The 17,326-nt window shown below is 51.4% G+C and overlaps 1 protein-coding gene across 12 annotated transcripts in view; it reads left to right on the top strand.

The window, feature by feature from the left end:
- The window catches only part of PTPRT (protein tyrosine phosphatase receptor type T), a 1,149,770-nt gene that overhangs the window by 1,110,948 nt on the left and 21,496 nt on the right, over positions 1-17,326 (top strand). For all 12 annotated transcript variants that reach the window (XM_070801694.1, XM_070801706.1, XM_070801700.1 and 9 more), the window contains 4 exons: positions 1,294-1,429; positions 3,465-3,614; positions 6,982-7,155; positions 10,534-10,665. In XM_070801694.1, coding sequence (XP_070657795.1) covers positions 1,294-1,429; positions 3,465-3,614; positions 6,982-7,155; positions 10,534-10,665 — 592 coding nt within the window. The remainder of the gene's footprint in view (positions 1-1,293; positions 1,430-3,464; positions 3,615-6,981; positions 7,156-10,533; positions 10,666-17,326) is intronic.

Genomic DNA, 17,326 nt, shown 5'->3' with positions numbered 1-17,326 from the left:
TTCACCCTCAAAGGTTGGATGGCATCATTGACTCAATGGACGTGAATTTGAGCAAGCTCCGGAAGACGGTGAAGGACAGGGAAGCCTGGCTTGCTGCAGTCCATGGGGTGACAAAGAGTCAGACACACCTGGGCGCCTGATCAAGTCCCATATCCCAGAGAGCAGCCAGAGCAGGCATAAGGAAGAGAGGGAGACAGTGGCAAGTGTTTATCAGGCCCTCCTTGCATGATGCCACATGTCTGTGTCTCCATAGCAACCCACCCTGTCACACCTGAGCCGGGTGGTACCCAGTCCCGAGGCTGTCCTGAAGATTAGATGGGTTGGCCAACATATACTTTGTGGGCTTCTCTGATGGCTCAGATGGTAAAAACTCTGCCTACAGTTCAAGAGACCTAGGTTCGATCCCTGGGTTGGGAAGATCCCCTGGAGAAGGAAATGGCTACCCACTCCAGTATACTTGCCTGGAGAATTCCATGGACAGAGGAGCCTGGTGGGCTACAGTCCACGGGGTCGCAAAGAGTCGGACATGACTGAGCAACTAACACACGCTGAGTGATACATTATGTACCTAAGAGAATTCCAGACATTCAGTAAGCACTTAAAAATATTACTCTTCTCTGCTTCTCCGTGCTGTCCCCTCCCCAGACTATTAATCCTTCAGGGAAAGAACCATGTCTGACTCATCTCTGCATCACTGCTCCTGAGCCCAGCATCCAGTGCTCAATAAATATTTGTTGACTAGAAGTAGCAACTGTTTATGAGAAATGGCTGTGTAGCCAGGTACAGGGTGAAGCAATTTGCACATATTGTGCTGTATCAACATAATTTCATGCAATTTACATGGATTGTGCTATTAACGCTATTATTATCAGCCTCGTTCTATGGATGAGGGTATTGAAACCCAGAGAGATTAAGTCATTTACTCAAGGTCACACAGCTAGTAAGTGGTCAAGTCAGGATTTGATCCGAAGGGTCTGACCCCAAATAGTAAGCGCTTAATTGCTGTGTGAAGCTGAAATGAACAGATCAGTTCTCCCAAGCACCCCGTAGGAAGGAGTGTTACATGTGAGAAAACTAAGGCTCATAGAAACCAGGCAGCTTGTTCAAAAGAGAGAGCTGAGGCTCAGTTTAGTCACTTGCTCAGGATCTCCCACCAACACTGGGATTCTGTCTGAATCCCAGACAGTGCATTCTGTCTGACCTGTGCAGCATACTGCCTGTGTGCAGGGTCCTCGGGGACAGAGCTGGCCCCACCCCAGGGATCCTAACGCAGGCCCCTGTCCTCTCTTGCAGTGCTGGAGCCGGAAGGACCGGCTGCTTCATCGCCATCGACACCATGCTCGACATGGCCGAGAACGAAGGGGTGGTGGACATCTTCAACTGCGTGCGTGAGCTCCGGGCCCAGAGGGTCAACCTGGTGCAGACAGAGGTGAGTCCTGGGGCAGAGGCTGGCCTGGTCACCCACAGCCCTGGCCACCCACAGCCCTGGCCAAGGAGGAGCCAGGGCTGGAGGCATCCTACAGAAAGAGACCTGGGCATGGGAGAAACAGGAGGGGCTGGATACATGGCTGGCTATGGTGAGACCATCACAGAAGCTAGGACAACCCTGCCAGCCTGAGGTCCCCCAGGTCAAGGACTCCCACTAGTGAGGGAGGTGCTGGGGGCCCCATCTCCAAGGGCATCTAAGCAGTGACTGAATGGCAAGTGTCAGGCATTCTCTGAATAGAGTCCCTGCCTTGGATGAAGGAGGAGAGCGAGAAGGAAAGGACTGGGATTGACTGAACGCTTACTGTGTGCTGAGTATCCTGTGAGGCCGTGCAGGAATGGCTCCGTTAGTAGAGTCAGTGAGTTCCTGAGCCAGGCTCCAGGGACTCCAAGAGAGAGAACACACAACCCCTGCCCACAAGGGAGAGGCAGGCCTCCAGGGGTCCAGATGGAGAGTCCCAGATGTGAGGGACAGGGAAGGGGTTCATCTTTATTGCCAAGCTCCTACTTTGTGCCAGGCATCACCCCAGGTCCTCTGTATTCAGGGTATTATTTAGCTCCTGCTAGTACCCCGATTTTATAGATGAAGAAACTGAGAAATGGTGTCGCCAAAGCTTCACATAGCCACATAGTGGTAGGACTTGGGACCCAGTGACCCCAAGGCCCATGTAGTTTCCCCTGAACCGCACTCCTGGAAGCCCTGGTCTCCCCATCTTCTGGTTCTAATGCAGCTGGAGGTGCCCAGGCAGCACAGCTGGGGTAGACAGCTGCATCCATCATCTGCCTGCCTGAAGAATTCCCCCCACGGCCCTGGGCCTGGCCGGTCACCACTGGCTCTGCAGGCATTCTCCTCACTTACAGGCTGTTAGACCCTAGGACCCTGCTGCGGCCTCCGAGCCAGCTCCCACAGGCCGGGCTGCAGGCTGCTAAAGCCAAGAGGCTGCTTTATCTGTTCCGAGGTTCATGCATGTGGAAGGCAGTCTGCTGCCTGGCATTAGATGCATCGTGGTCTTTGCTGTCAGGTAGAGGAGACAGACGTTCTAATAAGAGCATCATGATGCCTCTGGTAAACATTTCATATGAAGAGATGGGCCGAGTCCTACAGAAGAGTCACTCAACAAATGTTTGTTAGGGGCCTGGAAGTAAAAGCACCAGCTTCTGCCTGGTGGGCTTGGAGCAGACTCTCCTGAGGGAATGAGACCTTGAAGGCGTAGAGAAGGGGGATGGTGTCCAGGAGGATTGGAGCAGGTGCAAAGAGCTGGGCTGGCAGAGGGGGGTGACCTGCGCTTCCCGAGCAGAGCCTGAGGCCAAAAGTGGAGCGCCAGTGGTTTAGCTGGGGGCTGATCCCAAGGCTCCCGGGTCAGCGAGTGAGGAAGTGAAAGACGGGCTCGTTAACATTGCAGAAGTATTTTACAAGCTGTTTGACCCTGTGGACAGCTGGAGCCCAGTCGTGCCGGGGGAACTCTGAGATGGTGAGGAGCAGCTCTTCAGGTCTCCCACCCAAGAGACAGGGAATGCAGGCGTTCACCCCCAAGTCTCCACCTGGCATTGCTTGAGGCCTCCTTCCCAGGGCAGGAACTGTTCAGGTCTGCTGGCTTGCCCTGCACGCACAGCCCAGGCGTGCCCTCCAGGGCCAGAAATAAAGGCCCTCGGCATGAACCTTGGAGGATTTGCAGTGAGTGGCCTTCAACAGGGAGAGGTGAAAGGGTGGGCCACGGGCTGGACACAATTAGCCCCTTTCCAGAAGTTTCTAATTTTACACAGGCACTCTTACACAGGGAGCAAAACTCAGCAGAGCTCAGAGAGCTACCAAGAAACACAGCTACTTGGCCCTTTAGGTCGTAGGGTAGAAAACAGTGATTCTGGAGCACCCCAGTGAATCACGCCCACCCTTGAGAGGCACAGGGTGGACTATGGACAGCAAGCTCCAGGCCCCGCTTCTCCCCCAGTACCCTGACTCTGCCCGCTCCACCTGGCAGGAACAGTATGTGTTCGTGCACGACGCCATCCTGGAAGCATGTCTCTGTGGCAACACGGCCATCCCGGTGTGCGAGTTCCGCTCCCTCTACTACAACATCAGCAGGCTGGACCCCCAGACCAACTCCAGCCAGATCAAAGACGAATTTCAGGTATGAGCACATCCCAGGCTCCGTGACCCAGCCAGCTTCAGTGCCACTGAGCACAGTCCCGGGACTTTCCTTACAGGAATGGCTGTGTCTGTATCCTTCCCGTGTCTGCAGCTGAGAAGGAATTTCAGAACAGAAAATGTACAGCCATGAGCAACTACTCCCTGGCTGGTCACTCAGTGACTGCTGACACCTGGTTATTGTTTTCTTTCTTTTTTTTAATTTTTTTTTTTAATTTTATTTTATTTTTAAACTTTACAATATTGTATTAGTTTTGCCAAATATCGAAATGAATCTGCCACAGGTATACCTGTGTTCCCCATCCTGAACCCTCCTCCCTCCTCCCTCCCCATACCCTCCCTCTGGGTCGTCCCAGTGCACCAGCCCAAGCATCCAGTTTCCTGCATTGAACCTGGACTGGCGACTCATTTCATACATGATATTATACATGTTTCAATGCCATTCTCCCAAATCTCCCCACCCTCTCCCTCTCCCACAGAGTCCATAAGACTGATCTATACATCAGTGTCTCTTTTGCTATCTCGTACACAGGGTTATTGTTACCATCTTTCTAAATTCCATATATATGCGTTAGTATACTGTATTGGTGTTTTTCTTTCTGGCTTACTTCACTCTGTATAATAGGTTCCAGTTTCATCCATCTCACTAGAACTGATTCAAATGTATTCTTTTTAATGGCTGAGTAATACTCCATTGTGTATATGTACCACAGCTCTTATCCATTCATCTACTGATGGGCATCTAGGTTGCTTCCATGCCCTGGCTATTATAAACAGTGCTGCGTTGAACATTGGGGTACACGTGTCTCTTTCCCTTCTGGTTTCCTCAGTGTGTATGCCCAGCAGTGGGATTGCTGGATCATAAGGCAGTTCTATTTCCAGTTTTTTAAGGAATCTCCACACTGTTCTCCATAGTGGCTGTACTAGTTTGCATTCCCACCAACAGTGTAAGAGGGTTCCCTTTTCTCCACACCCTCTCCAGCATTTATTCCTTATAGACTTTTGGATTGCAGCCATTCTGACTGGTGTGAAATGGTACCTCATAGTGGTTTTGATTTGCATTTCTCTGATAATGAGTGATTTTGAGCATCTTTTCATGTGTTTGTTAGCCATCTGTATGTCTTCTTTGGAGAAATGTCTATTTAGTTCTTTGGCCCATTTTTTGATTGGGTCATTTATTTTTCTGGAGTTGAGCTATAGGAGTTGCTTGTATATTTTTGAGATTAGTTGTTTGTCAGTTGCTTCATTTGCTATTATTTTCTCCCATTCTGAAGGCTGCCATTTCACCTTGCTAATAGTTTCCTTTGTTGTGCAGAAGCTTTTAAGTTTAATTAGGTCCCATTTGTTTATTTTTGCTTTTATTTCCAATATTCTGGGAGGGGGGTCATAGAGGATCCTGCTGTGATGTATGTCAGAGAGTGTTTTGCCTGTGTTCTCCTCTAGGAGTTTTATAGTTTCTGGTCTTACGTTGAGATCTTTAATCCATTTTGAGTTTATTTTTGTGTAAGGTGTTAGAAAGTGTTCTAGTTTCATTCTTTTACAAGTGGTTGACCAGTTTTCCCAGCACCACTTGTTAAAGAGATTGTCTTTAATCCATTGTATATTCTTGCCTCCTTTGTCAAAGATAATGTGTCCATATGTGTGTGGATTTATCTCTGGGCTTTCTGTTTTGTTCCATTGATCAATATTTCTGTCTTTGTGCCAGCAACAGAAAGAATAAAATACTTAGGAATATATCTACCTAAAGAAACTAAAGACCTATATATAGAAAACTATAAAACACTGGTGAAAGAAATCAAAGAGGACACTAATAGATGGAGAAATATACCATGTTCATGGATTGGAAGAATCAATATAGTGAAAATGAGTATACTACCCAAAACAATTTATAGATTCAATGCAATCCCTATCAAACTACCAACGGTATTCTTCACAGAGCTAGAACAAATAATTTCACAATTTGTATGGAAATACAAAAAACCTCGAATAGCCAAAGCTATCTTGAGAAAGAAGAATGGAACTAGAGGAATCAACCTACCTGACTTCAGGCTCTATTACAAAGCCACAGTTATCTTTTTTTTTTTAATTAAAAAACACTGTGTTCTGGAACTAAGGTCTTACTTAGTTCTAGTCCAGGTTGTGGGTGGAGACACACAGGTGTGAATTTCATGCTCTTTCATCCCTGGAAGGACTCAGGTTGTCTCAATGTTTCTGTACAATTGGAACATGTCCTCGATCCTCACAATTCAAAAGTGGAGTCTCGAGACGAGTGGCATCAGCTTCACCTGGGAGCTTGTTAGAGACGCAGAATCTTGGGTCCCATCCGGCCCAACCAAACGAGAGTCTGTGATTTAACATGCCTCCAGGTGACTCAGATGCACATCAGACTTTGCAAAGCATCACCTGAGGGCACAGCTCAGGCAGAGCAGATGCCCCTTGGAGCCCAGGATGGTGGCAGCTTCGGTCTGGAGGCCTGGACTTGAATCACTGAGTGAGGCAAAACCAGAGCCCAGCCCATTGTCCTGAGGTCAGTGTCAGGGTCGTGTCTGGGCAACAGGAGCTGAGAACAGGCAGGGGGAACAGGGACACTTCAGGACTAAAGGGGCCAACGCGGGTCCCTGGTTCCGTGGGCAGACACCCCAGCCAGGCCAGTGTCTAGTGCTACTTCCAACAGGTAGACTCGGTTGATTCCAAGTAGAGACTGAGCACTGAGGGGGGAACAGGGGAGCACTCAGAGCCCCGATGTTCACAGAGCATCTAGTCTGTTGGTTGGGGCTGTTCAGTTCTGGTCCCACACTTGCTGGACTTACTCTGCCAAACACAAGCCCTGAAATTTTGTACACATGCTGGAGCTCTCTCCCAGGGGGTCCCTCACCCATCCTGGGCAACTCATCTAAGCATCCTTCCATTCTCACACATTCTGTCTTAGGGGCATGCTGGCAAAATCCCTCCCCTCAGTCTGTGACACTTCAAGTGCGGCTTAAAAGTCATTACGGGATTCCCTACCCCCATGCCCCGCCTTGTGACCTCTGTTTCACGCAGGATGGCTGAGAGGAGTAACTTAGGTCAAATGATGGGCAGGTGTTCAGAGACTGGGTCTGAGCTCCCACGAGGGTATGCCATCCCTGTAATTTTGGCCCTGCAGAGGCGTCCCCCAGACCCTGGCAGAGGCTCTCAGCCCCAGGGTCCGGATCAGCCAGCAGGAGATGACAGCGTCACCACGGACGAGAACAGTTCTGGGAAAGGGTCTGGAGGGCAGGCTTGGAGGATTGATGGAGGGAGGTCAGGCTGAGTTTGTTCAAGGGAGACTGTCTACGCCACGCCTGCCGATCTGCCTCTGCACCCCTCAGACCCTCAACATCGTGACTCCTCGCGTCCGGCCCGAGGACTGCAGCATCGGACTGCTGCCCCGGAACCATGATAAGAATCGGAGCATGGACGTCCTGCCTCTGGACCGCTGTCTGCCCTTCCTCATCTCGGTGGATGGAGAATCCAGCAACTACATCAACGCCGCACTGATGGACGTAAGCTGAGCCCTGCCGGGGATAGCTCCTGGCTGCATTCCCGGGAAAAGCTTCTTCCCGAGGGGGAGGCCACTGCAGCCTGGGAGGATGGGCCCTGACTCCCCCTCTACTCCCCGCCCCGACTCCAGTCAGCCTCTCCCTCTGATCTCGTTGGTCCCAAAAACATTTCTCCCCCTGAAGGCTCTGGTACAAACCTGTATCTAAGCACTGTGCTTTTAATTGCTTTGTATTTATAAAGATCCTGGAAAGAATAGATCAAAAGCTTAAAGTGAGTCCCATGACATTACAGTGAGGCTACAGACCTGACCAGTCCCCCTTCCTGCTACCTACAAGCTGAGTGTCAGCCTGAAGTTCAGTCCAAGCAACATAGCGGCCCTGCCTCCTGCTTTCTCAGCGTCAAGTCCCAGAAGGCCTGGTTTGGGATGAGGGGTCGTGTTCCCGCCCAAGAGGGTCCGTGCTCCTGACTCGAGCACACCTCTCTGGGGTCCTCCAGCTACTTCCGGCTGTCACCCCTCCAGTTCTGGGTGTACAGATGTTTGTAGCAGGAAGGAAGCGTGTATCATCTGGTCTTGTCCACACACTTTCCAGCAAAGGAAATTGAGGCCAGAGAGAGAGAAACTTGCTCAAAGACTCCCAGAGCACTAGTCACAAAGCCAGAACCTAGGACTCCTATCTTACATTTTAGAATTTATTCCTTGAGCCTCCCCTCAGTTTGCTTGATCCAGAAAGACACAGACATCTCGCCTCCCAAGATTGCAGACCAAGAACAACATAAGCCTTCCAGGCCCTTCTCCCCATCTATGCCTGAAATCAAGTCCATCCAGCCCACATGAACCTCCATCTTACTTAGAACAGGAAGGAACATGGGGTACTTTCTCCTGAGGTCAAGGCCAACCAACTCTCTGACCCCCTGATTCTCTGGAACTTTCTCCCCAAGCATCCTAAGTGTTGGAAGCAGAGGGATGACTAGAAGTCAGTGCCTATCTCAGCTCTGGGGGGCCTTCCCTGGCCTGTGCCCATAGGGTGCCCAAGTCCTCCATGGAAACATGGCTCTGGGTCCAGAAGCAAGGAGTCTTGCTTTCTTGATCAGATAAAACAGATGTATGTGGAGGGAAGACCTCTGGCTTTAGCTTGGAGTCTTCTGAGATCAGTTATATGTGTGTGTGTGTGTCTGTGCGTGCATGCGCGTGTGCAGATGTGTGTGTATATGTGGTGAGAGATGGGGTCTGGGGTGCACCCACACTTCTGAGCTCTTCCCAGCTTTGTCTCCCACTTGTCCCAACTCCCCCTCCCTGCCTTCCTCTTCCAAGGATCAAGCACGCTCCTGGCCTCTGCTTAGGAGGTTAGATGCCGCCCAGAGTCAAATGCCTTCTGCCAGGCTCTGATGCTGATTGTATTCTCTTTGCCCACAGGGCATTTCTCTTGTGAGCCATCACTGGGGTCTTTGCCTTTCTTACAGGAAAAAAAAAAGTCCTTATCTGTATTCCAGCACAGTCTGTGCATTATCTGGTAACCATGGCAGCTTTGCTCCTAGCAGAAAAATATGAAGTCCTCTGGGTTAATTTTTAATGTTTCCCCTGGTAAAGGATGATGTTATCCATGAAATGGATTGCTGGCTGATCCCCGAAACCCGGCAGGAGCACGGATCTCGAACATATTTTCAGATAAGGCTTTGTCAGGCGTGCTGGCCTAATAGAGCGTTTATCACAGAGACAGGGAGAAAGGAAAGAAAACCAGCATTCACTGAGTGTTGGGCAGCACGTCAGACCCTGGATGTAGACTGTCTCGTCCTGTATCTGGGTATGATTGTCCCCGTTTTTCCAGAAGAGGTAGTGAAGGTTGGAGAATTTCCATGACTCTCTGCAGGTCAGCTGGCTCAGAAAGGGTGGAGCCAGGGGTCTGAACCCCAAGACTTTCGACTCTCAAAGCCTAGATTCTTTCTCATGTCTCGAAATGTCTGCAGACCAGCTGTCTGCAGCTGGAGCCTGGCTTTGGGGGAAACTCCGTATTCATTTCTCCTAGATTCAGTTCTCCTAGACCCACTGATAGGAGAAGGCCCTTGGGGACAAGACCCCACAGTGCGTCTGTGGCATCCACAGCTTCAAGGCATTTCTTTGCTCCCAGAAGACGACAGAACAATAGAAAATGCTCTAAGTGTCCTATGTAGCAGAGGTTTTTGCCAGAGATTTTTTCCTGGTTGCAGTGTGCAAACTCTTTCCCTCACCATCCTCCTGGTGGTTTGTAACTCCACAGAAAACAGGCACAGACCATGGTTCAAGATAGCTTGCTGAGAATGTGGGTTACTTCTCAGATTCTACAAACCATTAACCAAGCAGAGACACTCCCCAATCTTTTCAGACACCTTCTTACAGATACTGCAATGACTAGCACCCAGGTAACGCTTCAGATGTAGTCCAGACTCACCCAGTCCGTTTTCTCTGGGCCTCGGTTCCCTAGCTGTAACCCAGGACCGTTTATTCAGTTGTTTCTGGACCTGTACTGGGCATCCATTGTGTTGGCCTCGAAACTGAAGCCAAGGATGGAGAACCGAGTGAGGGATGTTCCCGCCCACCGGCGGCTCATAGCTGGCTCATTGCTGCTCTTTTCATCTGCATATCTGTTCAGCCTGCACCACAGTCATGCCTCTGAGTTATGAATCCCATCTTCCAGTTGAAGAACCTGAGATCTGGAGCGATCTAATAGCTTGCCAGTGCACAGCACTGATTTTAAAAAGTCACTCTCTAAATGCGCGTGAATGAATGAATGGCTGGCCGGATAAATGTATGAATGGGTGGTTTATAATGTGCAACTGGCAAAGCTGGGTTTGAACCTGGTCTGCCTGATTCTAAAACCTGGGCACTTTCACCGCCCCATTGGCTCACAGAACACCATGCCCACCTTCTGCCAGGCCACCTCAGCCCTCATTCAAGCCTTGGGCAGAAGTGAGCCTCTTGAACAATAAGCCCCTTCAGGAGGCTCTCTGGACTGAGCCACGGTCCCCTCCAGCACTGTGGGCACAGGGGCACAAAATATCCCTTTTATCCCAGGAAGTGTCTTGGCCAGCAGAGCAAATATGCATCCAGGATCTTTCATATTGTAATGTTGATTCTTTGCTGAGCTCCAAGACATAAATAATTTATTTGGAAAATCCCCCTCCCAAGTGACACCTTGCCAATGAAATGTCTGAGTTGGGAAGAGAATGAGTTCATTACGAGAAGGTCCCCTTTGCCACCAGGGCACCCAGAGATAAGAACAGGCGAGGGCTTTGTGTCATCTCTCTGGCAGACTCAGGGGCCTCTGGCAGCCTCCTGGGCCACCTTCTTGTCAGAACATTGCTGAAGGGTGTATATTTCACAAGGCCTGTGTCGTTCTTTTCAGAGCCACAAGCAGCCTGCCGCCTTCGTGGTCACACAACACCCTCTCCCCAACACCGTGGCAGACTTCTGGAGGCTGGTGTTCGATTATAACTGCTCCTCTGTGGTGATGCTGAATGAGCTGGATACTGCCCAGGTAAGAGAACGCCTGGCCCGGCCTGGCCCTGGGTGCTCAGGTGTGTTAGGGCAGCCGCGCCCAAGGATTGGAGGGACAGCCCTCTGCTGCCTCTGCCCAACCCAGGTGCCCCTCCAGTGGGCACTGTCTGGCAGGGAGCACCAAGCCAGTCTGCTCAACTTCTGGTAGATGCAGGGGGATCCCCTGCCAGGCCCCCCATTTCCAGCAGTGACTCCCCCTGCCTATGGGCTTTATCCAGCCCCCAAGCTTCCCAGGACCAGACTCTGTTGCTCCACCCTCCCCGGCGCTGGTTAGAGCCTTGCTCCAAATCACGTAGAGCACGCAGAGAAAGCTACCCCCTCCCCCAGCTCTGAGCACCTCCAGGGCTGCAGACTAGCTGACTCCTGGCCGCACTCAACCACTCCCCTGCTCTCTGATGCGGCCTCACAGAGCCTGGGGCCTGAACCATGGACCCTTTACCCCGATCACCCCACCGAGGCCTGGCTTTGTCCTGGGTGAGCCTTGTGTCCCAGCAGCCTCCATGTCTTAGCTCCCCTGCGTGTGTCAGCTGCGAGCACAGTGTGCCTCCAGCACATATCTGTACTTGGGACGTCAGGCACGGGTTGTGGGGCAGCTTCTGGGGCTCACACCCCAATGGCAGGGCAGCCATTTCTGGGTGGAGGCGGTGATGGCCTTTGAGGGTTTTCAAAAGCAATCCCATCCCCTTACTCTTGTCTCAAAAGAGCCCAGAGTAACTCAGAGGGCTCCCTATGAGCACTCGCCTTGGGCAGGCCTGGTGTGGGGAGAGGGAAAAAATGGGCCTGTGCTATGGTCTCAGCCCTCCAGGAGCTCACAGTCCCGCTGCAGAGACAGATGAGCAAACTGTCCCCACCTCGTGTGGCAGCAATCTAATAGAGGTCAGCCGCCTAGTGCCTTGCTGGCCGGGAACAAGGAGCAATTAATTCTGCCCAGAGGGTGAGGGAAGACTTCAGAAGGAAGGTGACTTTGGCCTTGAAGAAGGCAGCAGAGATCCGGCGTGTGGGGGATGAAGTCGCCAGGAAAGGGTGTTCCTAGCGGCGGGACGGCAAGGGCAAAGGCCTGGTGGGGTCACCGTGTCCACCTGTCTGCAGGACGGCTTCGGGGGCAGCGTAGCAGGGCAGGGGGGTATGTCAGGAGGAGACGAGGGTGGTGATGCTGAAAAATAGAGCCAGGCCAGCTTGCAGAAGGCTGCCCTTGCGGTGGGGGTCTTGGCCTGCAGCATGGTAAACATCAGACTATTACTCCATAAGCAATAGCATCCTTTCTGAGAATGGAAGTTTTCATGCACGCCCAACCTTAGAAACAGGTACGACCCAGTGAAGCAGGGGTGGGGTCTGGAGCTCCACCCACACCAGTCTTTGGGCTTCCTGATGCCCAATCAGGAACGTTGGCCACGCTGGCGCTTTTGTGGAGCCCCTGGTATGCCTTGGAGCACAAGTGGAAAGTCCTTGCTGTGCAGGGAGGAGAGACACTGCAGAGTTTAACCAGGCATGGGGTGGAGGCAGAACTTCTTGTTAGAAAACAGGACCTGGGGAAAACCTGGAGACCAGGAGACTGAGGAGGGGATGGTTGTAAATGTGCAGAAGATGCAGGGGTTGACCTGAACTGAGGAAGTGGCTGGGAGGAGGCAGGAGAATTAGGGTTGGATGTGGAGAGGTTTCCAGGGTTGAGGTCTACAGGTCTGGGGAGCTGTTGGTGAGAGAGAGCCATGAGAAGTCATGGTGGTGACGGGGGTTCTAGCGTGGGCCTCAAGCCTCTTGGATGAGACTGGCCAAGATGGGGAAGCTGGGGAGGGTGGGAGAGGCAGCAGGAAGCTTGGGGAGACCCGGAGGGAAGCTGATTACAACTTGAACAGCTCAGAAGTTAGGGGTGTCAATCATCCATGCAGTCAAAAATTCACTTACAATTTATAGTCAGTCCTCCAAGAACAGGGTTCCTCTGTGATGCAGCTCCTCCATCTTCACGGTTACTCCAAATCCATGGTTACTCTGTATCCGAGGTTCCTCCATATCCGCTATTCCGCATCCCGTGGATTCAACCAACTGTGTATCCTTTCTGTGTGTGCTCAGTCGGGTCTGACTCTGGGACCCTATGGACTGTAGATCCTGTAGCACCATATTATTTACTGTTGAAAAAAAAACTGCATAAAAATGGACCTGTGCCGTTTAGACCCGTGTTGCTCAAGGGTCAACTGTAGGAGGGGACAGAGTTGAGCACAACTTGGGGTGTGCATGTAGGAGTCGTTCCTTCAGGACAGCATCCATTCGTTCCGTCCACATCTGTCGAGGAGCTGCTATTTGCCAGAAGCTATTCTCAGTGCTTGGATTAACATGACAGAGAAAGCAAAACAGAAAATGCCCATCTCTTGTGCAACTTGTATTCTAAAGCAGGGGAATAAATAGCAAGCACTCTGTAACGGCCTTAATTATATGTTAAAGGTAACAAGTGTGTGGAAAAAGAAAGATCAGAGGGCAGGGATGAGGCTGGTCTGGGGCACGGGCCACACCTGTAATTGTGTGATGAAGGTGGGCTGCATTGAGGAGGTCACAGCTGAGCACAGAGCTCGAGGAGGTACAAGAATGCACCCCCGTGCCCATCTCAGGGAAGAGCACCCCAAGCAGGGGGACGACCCACACCAGGGGTGTACGATGGAGGGGCAGATGAGGCCACTGCGCCTGGGGCAGCGCAGCAGCCGGCAACAGAGACACAGCAGGGCCAGGTCCTGGGGGCCTTGGCGGGCTGGGACCACAGGAAGGATTTGTATGTTTACTCTGAGAGAAATGGGAAGCCATCAACAGGTCCTGCGTGGAGGAGGGACTTGAAAAAGTAATTTGACTTTTTAACACAGCTTCCCTGTGACTACTGTGGTGAAAGTTGCCAGAAAGGGGGAGGGTGGCTGCTAAGAGTGGAAGCAGAGGACAGGAGGCCCCTGCAGTCCTCCAGGGGAGAGGTGATGCTGGCTTGAGCCTGGGTGGTAGCAGCGGAGTGGATTCTGGGTATATCCTGAACGTAAGCCCAACAAAATATCCTGCTGGATTGAATAGGGAATGTGAGAGAAAGAGAGAGGGGAAGCAAGGATGACGCCACAGTTTAGGACCCAAACAATGGAAGGTCTGGATCTGAAATAAGCATGAAATATGACAGACTGCCATAGAACAAAGACCCCTGCAGAGTTCCAGAGTCAGAAGGCATCACCACCCTATCCCTTTGCCTAAAAAAGTGACACATGAACCCATGAAAGCATGAGGGAAGCAGAGCCCTTCTTCCAACACTTCTTTTTGCAAAACCAGAGGCCAGGCACAGAGGAGGAGTTTCAAAGCACCTCACTTAGGGATATTTAAGAGAACAAGAGGGGCGAGGCCACTGGCTCTAGGACCCCCTTGTTCAAGGGCGGCTCTCAAGTGAATGAAGATCTTTCAGCCCCAGCTGTTGGTGCAGGCTTTGAGAGCCGAGTCTCTAAATGCACAGACATCAGGCTCAGAAGTGCCCTGAGGTTGGCTGCCATATGCAGCTGGCAAGCTTCCCCTGAAATCAGCAGATGAATGGAGCACTTATTGATATAAATATCATCACCACAACAGCTGGGCGCCTTGCGAAAATAAACAATGACACAGCGTGAGCGTCAGAAAAGCCACCCTCAGCACCTGGAGGGGCGGTGCTTTGAAGTGGCATCCACGTTTGTCGCCAGCGTGCCCATGTCGAGGCAGCCCATGGTGGCTCTGGCCAGTCCTGCAACAAGGACAGGTCTGCCACGGGTCCCGAGCATTGTTAGATCGCTCCCAAGAGGATCAGTGCCACATCTTGAGGTTTGACTGGAGACCATGTGTTGCTGACTCTCTGTAATTTGTAGCAAAATAAGGTAGCGCAGAGGATGAGATTCCCGAGTGCTTTATTTTCTTGCACCACTGGTCAAATCTGTCTGCTTCCGCTCAGAATCCTATACCAAGGCATTCAGCCAGCCACCCCCAGCCACAGGTGTCTTTCCATTCTCCATAGTGGCTGCTATTCAAAGATAATGATGAGCAGTGGGGGCTTAAGATAAAGACTCCCAAAGCAACTTCATTGACCTTAGAGGTTTTTTTTCTTTTTAAAAGCTCTTTGGGACTCCAAAGGGCTGTGGTCAAATTAGTCTGGTAGTATCTTAACCACAACATGTAGCGAATGATGCTGTGGTTTCTGATGGGCAGGTCAGGCAGAACCTCTTCAGTCATACCCAGTACATTGACAAGATCTCTTCCATCTTTGTGGGCTCTACAGTTAGACCAGAGTCCGTGGGGAGCAGACACCAGAGAGATGCCCTCTTCATGGCCAGGCCGCACCCACCATGTGGTTCAGAAGGCTCAGGAAATCCTCAGTGCCCCGCTGTGGGCAGGGTCCATGTGGCAGGCAGACTGTTGCCCCCCCGAAGGTGTCCACATCCAAATCCCTAAATGTGTGAACTTGTTATCTTCCGTGGTAAGCAGGACTTTGCAGATGTGAAGTTAAGGATCCTGAAATACGTGGACTGTCCTGGGTTATCCGTGTGGGTCTGCTGTTAGGGTCTTTCAGGAGGCAAGAGGATGAGAGTCAGGAACAGATCGTGATGATGGGAGCAGGAATTGGAGTGATGGGGCCACAAGTGGAGGGATGCTGACAGCTGCTAAGACTGGAGATGAGGACTGGCCTCTCCCCTGGGGACGCCAGAGGGAACACAGACAGCTCAGCTGACACCTTGACTGTAACCCTGCGAGACTCACTTCAGACGTCTAACCCCCAGTTAAGAAATTTGTGTGGCTCTAAGCTACTACATGTGTGGTCATTCAGACAGCTGCCCTGGGAAGCTCAGACAGACAGCAAAACTGAAAATGGAAATTTGGACCTGGAGGTGTGAGGGTCAGAGCCTGCACAGAGTATGAGACTGAGATCCTGGGGAAATCCAGAATCAGCCTGGGGTACAGGACTTGGAAAGCAGTTTGAGCTGGAGAAATCCATGTCTGAGTCAGGGTCCATCAGGAGCAGGGTGGGGAGAGCCAAGGAGAAGGCAGATGACCATCCCTCCAGCAGCAGGAGGCTTGCAGAGCCAGAGGGGGGTCTCTTAAAGGTCCAGGAGCAGGCTTTCTGGGCCACATTCAATCAGGCCCTCGTCAGCGTGCATTTATGGTAAACCTTCCACGTGCTGAACACCAACCTAGACACAGCAGTGCACAAAACAGGCACCAAAAAACCCGCAATACCCATGGAGCTGCTGGTCTGGTGAAGGAGTGTCTGCCTCCCAGACTCCCTTGGGCATCAGACATGTTGGAGACATCTTCAGCTGAAACCATGACACCAGGACCCTCAAGCCACAGGGAGAAGCTGAGCTGGAGGCAAAAGGGATGGGAGAGCCAGGTCCAGGCAGCGTGTCCCACTGCCCCCAAGTGCTGTGGGGAGCACTGGAGGGACCAGCAGGGGATGACCAGCACGCCCCCCATCAGCCCGGAGTCAGGTGTGGGGTCAACGGGACCCAGCTCCTTCTCTTGTTTCCATAGAGTAAGTGCTGGGGCTCTTCTTGTTGTTCAGTCACTAAGCCGTGTCCGACTCTGCGACCCTGTGGACTGCAGCACGCCAGGCTTCCCTGTCCTTTACTAGCTCCCAGAATTTGCTCAAACTCATAGGGTTTGGCATGCTTGAATATTCTGCTCATTTATTATATTGGCTGTGCTTGAGGATCCCCTGAGCCTCTCAGTATTTACTTGTCATTTATTCTAGGGAGTACACTTTACCTCACTGAAATCTTAGAGATTTTATAAACACCTTACAATATTTCCTATCTTCCCTCCAAAGACCTGCCACTCTGTAAGCCTTTATTTTCCAAACTATATTTACTAATTAATAATTTGTTCATCTTCCTGTATCTTTTCCACCATCAAAAGGGTCTCAATGACTCTAAAACCAGAGTCTTGGTGTCCTCCACGAGGACAATGGTATGACCCCCTTTGGCTTTTGAAGACCTTGGAGATAGCTCGTTGGCTGTTCCTGCCAACTTCACAGCCATCACTGTGGAATCCACTGATCTGACCAGGCCCCCTTCCTCTCATTTTGCAGGTCAGGAAGCTGCGGCCCAGGCAGGCTTTGTCCAGAGTCCCACAGCCGCCCCAACCCAGGCCCAGGGCCCCCTGCCAGGGATGGTGAAGACTTTCACCACCATCTAAACAATAGGGCTTCCAGGGCCCCGGGATCTGATAAGCACCACTTGCTGGTACCTGGGTATACGGAGCAGGAAGGAATGTGTCTCAGTTTAAAGCAAGCAAGAGCCCCAGCTTGTGTAAGAGCTGCATCGCCCAGTTCTGAACTCCTACCGGGGGAAGTCTGAGACCTCATGTGATGCAAATCCAGGTGCAAAGGTGAGGGGGTGGGCGCCGAGGACATGCATTCCCACCGAGCTTCTAGAAGTGAGAGAGGCAAGCTTGTCATCCTCCCAGGAAAAAAGCGGGGCTGATGTTTCAGAGATGTCTTTTCCTGTCATTGTGCCTGGAAGGCAAATAGCAAGTACTTCTAGCCCCATTTTTATCTCAGCTTGTAAAAACACAGCCTGGCATGCCACCAAAATACACACAACCCCCAAGTCTGTGTCTCTGCAAGTCCCAGGTCTGACCTTTGCAAGGGGCCATATCTCTGTCTCTAA

Source organism: Bos indicus, chromosome 13, assembly GCF_029378745.1.
Source record: "Bos indicus isolate NIAB-ARS_2022 breed Sahiwal x Tharparkar chromosome 13, NIAB-ARS_B.indTharparkar_mat_pri_1.0, whole genome shotgun sequence".
Classification (NCBI taxonomy): Eukaryota; Metazoa; Chordata; class Mammalia; order Artiodactyla; family Bovidae; genus Bos; species Bos indicus.
This window is presented reverse-complemented; position numbering and strand designations above follow the sequence as displayed.